The following is a 6,018-nucleotide window of genomic DNA, read 5'->3' as shown; positions in this document are numbered from 1 at the left end:
CCTGACCAAAACTACTAGTGTTATCTGTAAATTCCAGACATTGTATGAGAAAGCACTGTAAAACTTTTTGTTCTGTTAGCTGATGCATGTAGCCCCCCCGTCACGTTTTCCACGCTTGCTTGATTTATCATGACCCTTTTACATGGATCCCTTAAAGTTGTAAGCCTTTAAAAAGGCCACGTATTTCTTCTTCAGGGAGCTCGGTTCTTAAGACGCGAGTCTGCCGACGCTCCCGGCCGAATAAAAAACCTCTTCCTTCTTTAATCCGGTGTCTGAGGAGTTTTGTCTGCGGCTTGTCCTGCTACAATACCAGCTGCCCACGTCCTTTGGTCCCCCAGGATGCCCTGACTCCTCTTGTGCTAAAACTTCTGGTCTTTTTCTTCTGTATTGTTTCAGACATAGATTTCTCCATTTGGTCTTGGCTGTTTAGATTTTCTTTTCCTCTTAGTCTGTGGGCGTGGGTCTTCTTTTTGGTGCTCTATGAGCCTTTCAGTCACAAATCTTTTTAATAATTTAATTTAACTTACTTTAAAAAAAAAAAACCTTTATTTTTGTTGCAACAAGTTCTCACTATGGTTGCCCAGGTTGATCCTAAACTCCTGGGCTCAAGCTATCCTCCCACCTTGGCCTCCCAAAGTGCTGGAATTACACCACACCTGGCCTCATATCCATGTTTTCGAGGCGCTGGTCTGGTTGCTGCATGGAGGATGGAACCTGGGGGCCAGAGCATCAGGGGGTGCCGGCTGGGAGGCCTGTGACACCGCTGGGTGAGGAATGGCGGTGGCATGAACTGTGGTGTCGGTGGCTGGTCTCTGCGTTAATCTGGGCCCTCCAAGAGGCAGCTGGGGTGGGCTCTGGGTCAGTGCTGCAGGTCCGGCCCTGAGGAAAGGACCGTCGGCAAATCTCCTGTCCCCTGGGAACGAGCCTGCCTCAGTACCTTTGCCGTGCCAGACCACTGGCTGGGAGCAGCTGGGAGAACATGGATTTCAGAGCCCAGCACCTGGGACCGGGCCGATGACAGTTCCTGGGGCTGTGGGGGGCGAGGGAGGTGCATTCTCACAGCCTCCACACTCCGCCAGCGTGAACAGCTGGACCTGTCCCTCGCCTCACCTCTGTGAGGATGCATGGAGGGTCAAGGGCACTGTGGCCGTGGCCCATGCGTCCGTCCCCGCTTCCTCCCTACTTCCTGATTCTCCCGTCTTTTGCTCTGGTGGCCAGGCCACGTTTGACGGGCATTGGGGTTAAAATGGAAGGTGATTCTATTGCTGCTGCAGGTCTCAATGGAGAGAGGATGGAAAGTCAGGTCACGAGGCCTAGGAAAGAATGTACGTTAATTAAAGTTTAAAACACCTCTTTCTGCAGAGGCTCCTTGAGTCAGCCCTGAGCATGAGAGAGCGAGGCGCCAGGAGGGGTCCTGGCTGCCTGGGGGCTGTGGCCTTCGGATGGTGCCAGCACCATTGTCCCCATGGAAGAGTGGCCTGAGTGTGCCTTCAAGCTTTAATGCTTTTAAGCAACATTGAAATTCAACCCTGTACATCCTCGACTGCCTGGGAAACGTCCTGATTCACGCTGAGAATCTGGGTCAGTTGTTTATAGAACAGTATTTGCTGAATGAAACTGGCAGCCCAGACAGCCGGGGACTTCTTGGAGGGTGGACACCGGAGGGGACCCGGCCGTGAGCTCACGCGTGTCACCTCTGCTTTGTGCTGCACTGTCACGTCCATTCTCAGAGTGTGTTAATCTAAGCATTACAACCTCCGTGGACCAGGCGGGGAAAAGGCAACAGCACAGTGTGGCTCACGGAAAGGCTTCTCTCGAGGACGAGGTGGCAAGGGCAGGAGCTGCCTTACCTGTACAGGTGACCTGGCCACCATATGCAGCTCTGTGCACTGCCCACACCCTGGTCCCCAACATACAGGCGCACACATGGACCCGCATGCAGGGTGTTGGGTGGGGGAGCCTGTGTCTCTGGGCTGGGCTCTGAGACTCTGTGGGCGCTGGGACTGTGACTTCTTTTTGTTTTTAAGCTCCAGGGCCTGACTCAGTGTCTGATGTTTCTGGGTACCATAATAAACCTTTGTAGAATAAGTGAGGGAGAGAACGATCTTTGTAAACTCTCCAAATCTGAAGACAGCACTTAGCGGTGCCATGGTCTTGCAGGTTATTGTGTAGATGAGGTCAGAGGGGCCCTGGGAGGAGAAACCACTCCTGGGAACCAAGGCTGGAAACCCAACGCTCCTGGCAGAGCCCACAAAACAGCCAGGGCCTCCTGTCTCTGGCAGAGACTTCTCCCTGCTGGTGTTTCTTCCTGATTGGGGAATAGAGGCTGACCCTGCAGCCCTGCTTTCCGACTTTTCCCACTGACCCCCAAGCTGAGCCTTGGGAAGGCGGAGGGTGCATTCTGCCCTGAGGCCTTCCTCCCAGAAAAGCTGTCCCCGGCAGAGGCTGCGGTAAGGGGCTGCCACATCTATGCCTGGGTCCCTGGTGAGAAGGGTTAGTTATTTGACTCCAACCTCTCTCTGTTGTCATTGTCTCTAAGTACTTAGTATTATGACTCCTGAGTGTGTGCGTGTGTGTGCCTGTGTGTGCCTGTACTTGTGTGTGCACACACTGGGCAATAATGTAAACATATATTTTTTTTTCAGTGTTTTAAACAAATGTAGACTTTATTTTTTACTGTACAAAGTGCTAATTTCAGTAGATCCATTAAAATAGAGAATAAGCAAGATCATTAATAAAAGTAATGGTTGTTAAATTAATGTTAGACACAGTTTACAGCGTTTTACTGCTAGTGTTTTAAGTTACCATGAGCAGTATCAAAGTACTTATGTAGCTAGTTTCTAATACTTTACAGAAAACCCAGTACAATTCCAAGTGCTTATAGCCAACATAAGCATATTTCATATTGGAAATAGTTATCCACATGTTAACAAGAAACTATGGTCCTCAAATATGCCAATTTTAGAGTCTAATAACTACTGTTAGTAACTATATAAATGTTTTGGAATAAGTTATTTACGCAAGCCACACTTCAGCTGAGGTGATCACTAGACATCTGTCTCCAGAGCTTCAACAATGTGTGCAGCAGAAGGACAATCTTTAGGGTCTTCATTAGTGCATACAGAAAAGAGTTCAATTACTTTCTGGTATGATTCATTGAGTTCTTCCATACTAATAGGTGGCCTAGTTCCCAAGGCTGCATAGTATGCTTCATCATCAAAATCACTTTCATCAAAAGTTTTATCTTCATCATCATCATCATCATTTGAAAGATTAACGTGTGGAATCAATAAAGTCATCATTTCCCACAGAGTAAGGCCAAAGGCAAATATGTCTGCCTTGTCAGTAATAACACCATTCTCCTCCAAAGCTTCTTTGGGTTTCCATGGCTCTGTGCCAGTGTAACAAGCCTCAGGGTCAGTCACAGTCATATTTTCATCCAGTGGTAGAGAGACTCCTACATCACAGATTTTAATGGTTTCAAAATCTCCTTTAATTACAACATTTGAAGACTTTATGTCTCCATGAAGCAGTTTCTTTTCTTGGGGCAGATACTTTAACCCTCTTGCCATATTCAAAGCAACTTTTACAATTATGGCTGCTGGAAAAGGATCTCGGCTGGCTTGATATCGTTCTTCTATTAAGTCATTTAAAGACTTTTCACCTCCATATTCCATAGCAAGACACAGACTGCCATCACTGGCTTCTGTAAAAGCACGATAACCAACAATGTTTGGATGATGAAGGCTTTTCAAAATCTTAGCTTCATCCATTAGTCTCTTTTGATACACACTTCGATAATGATCATTACATATAGGATTAATCTTTTTTACAGCCCAAGGAGAATGAGACAAACCTCTTGGAGATCTTTTCATAAGGTAAACATTTACCCCAGTACCAAAGCCAAGCTTCTGCATAAATGGAGAGGCCGGGATATTTATAGTTGGAGTTGAACATAATACAGATTTCTTTTTTTCTGATAATTTGCATGGTGTCTTGAAATTACTGATCCCTTCCATTGTGACAACCACTCTGAGTCCAGAGTCTCAGCCCCGGGAAGGAAAGGTCGGAGGTGAAGAGAAGTCGTGGCCAAGTACCTCTTCAAAATTGATCCCGAGAGGCCCCCAGCGAGGCCCTGCATCTGCCTCTAGCACCAACACGTACGCCCGGCAGCGGCCGTTAACATATTTCTTATAGTGGGGTCACAGTCAAAAGCCTGAGAAGCCTTCAGAGAGGCTCCATCCGTATGTGGGTATGTGTGGGGCAGGAGGAGTGTGTAGACAGATTTTCCCATCTTTCTTAAGGTAGAGAATTTTCCAGCAGTTTTCAAAAGTGATCAGGAAAGGCGGGAAGGACGTTGGGAAGAATTGCTTGGGTCAGCCTCCCTTGGTTATTTATTTATTTATTTATTTATTTATTTATTTATTTATTTGAGACAGGGTCTCACTCTGTCGCCCAGGCTGGAATGCAGTGGTGCGATCTCAGCTCACTGCAACCTTTGTCTCCTGGGTTTACGAGATTATGGTCCCTCAGCCTCCCAAATAGCTGGGATTACAGGTGCACGGCACCACACCCGGCTAATTTTTGTAATTTTAGTAGAGATGGGGTTTCACCATGTTGCCCAGGCTGGTCTCAAACTCCTGTCCTCAAGTGACCCGCCTGCCTCGGCCTCCCAAAGTGCTGGGATTACAGGCGTGAGCCACCACACCTGGCCTCCTTTGGTTATTTAAATGATGGGCAAGCAGGCCCCAGGATGGGCACACAGGGCTTTCGCTGCTAAAACCAGGATGAGCTGGTTGTGCTAGTGGGCCCCGCTGGACCAGGAGACGTTTCAGCTTAGAAAGCAGCTGCACATCTTGGAGAGACTCTGGGCAGAGTTGTGAAGGACACCGGCCTGGATGGGTTGCCTGACTGCCCAGCCCCCTAGCTGGAGCTGGGTAAGGGCAGGTAGGGGCCTGACATCAAGCCTGGCCCTGAGGACCGCTGTGGTGGCCTGGCAGAGAAGGTAGTGGCTTCCATGGTTTGCTCAGCCTTCCCATGGCATCCACTCTTGGCCTTCTTGGGCACCTGCCAGCCTTGGTTTCTCACAAACTTTTCTGCTGTCATCGCCTGGGGAGGGAGGTACCCCAAAACATGGCACTGATGGAGCTTTAACTTCAAAGATTCTGGCAGTTTTTGCTGGGATCCCTGTTTGTCAGCTGCTGTGCTGGGGAGGGAACAGCCCCCCACCAGCAGTCGTCCTAAGATCAGGGCTGTGCCTTGGTGGACAGGAGCTGGGATTCCATCTGCCCTCAGACTGACCTCCCCAAGGCCGGTTGACTGAGTGGTGTTGATAAGACCTGCCTTGGAGCCTCCCTGGGGGCCTGAGCTCCTCTCCCTCTGGACTGCCTGCTGGGCTAGGACTGGGTCTCAGGCTCTGGGGCAGCCAGGAAAGACTGGCCACTGGGGCTTCTGCTATTCCCAGTGTGGAGGTGGACACGCTTCATGCCAGGGCCTGACTAGGGCATGTCATTTGCACTCGCAATTGTGCAGAGTGGTACCTGCACTGCTGGAGCATTCTTCTGCTCTCATTTCTGAAGAAAAGTATTATGGAGAGGTCCGACATTCACAGGAGCAGAGCAAACAGCAGCACTCACAGCACCCACTCGGTCTTGGCAGCCACCTTCGCTTTGCCCAGCATCTCAACAAAGTATCTGGGTCGTTTATTTTCTTTCTTCCTTTCCTTTCTTTCTTTCTCTTTCCTTCTTTCTTTCTTTCTTTCTTTCTTTCTTTCTTTCTTTCTTTCTTTCTTTCTTTCTTTCTTTCTTTCTCTTTCTTTCTCTCTTTCTTTCTGTCTCTCTTTCTTTTCCTTCCTTCCCTCCCTCCCTCCCTCTGTCCTTTCTTCCTCCCTCCCTCCCTTCCTCTTTCTTTCTCTTTCTTTTCTTTCTTCCTTTCCTCTTCTTTCTTTCTTTTCTTTTTCTCTTTCTCTCTCCCTCTTTCTTCCTCCCTCCCTCCCTCCTTCCTTCCTTCCTTCCCTCC

At 48.8% G+C, this 6,018-nt stretch overlaps 1 protein-coding gene across 1 annotated transcript; it reads right to left on the bottom strand.

Annotated features, from left to right (window-relative positions):
- Positions 1–2,633: 2,633 nt before the first annotated feature.
- Positions 2,634–4,175, bottom strand: LOC108514958 (lymphokine-activated killer T-cell-originated protein kinase). The gene has a single exon (XM_017851497.1). It carries the CDS (start codon positions 4,017–4,019, stop codon positions 3,048–3,050), a length of 972 nt encoding a protein of 323 aa, XP_017706986.1. The 5' UTR covers positions 4,020–4,175; the 3' UTR covers positions 2,634–3,047.
- Positions 4,176–6,018: the final 1,843 nt, after the last annotated feature.

This window comes from Rhinopithecus bieti, unplaced genomic scaffold (genome assembly GCF_001698545.2).
Source record: "Rhinopithecus bieti isolate Rb0 unplaced genomic scaffold, ASM169854v2 scaffold_34310, whole genome shotgun sequence".
Taxonomy (NCBI): domain Eukaryota; kingdom Metazoa; phylum Chordata; class Mammalia; order Primates; family Cercopithecidae; genus Rhinopithecus; species Rhinopithecus bieti.
This window is presented reverse-complemented; position numbering and strand designations above follow the sequence as displayed.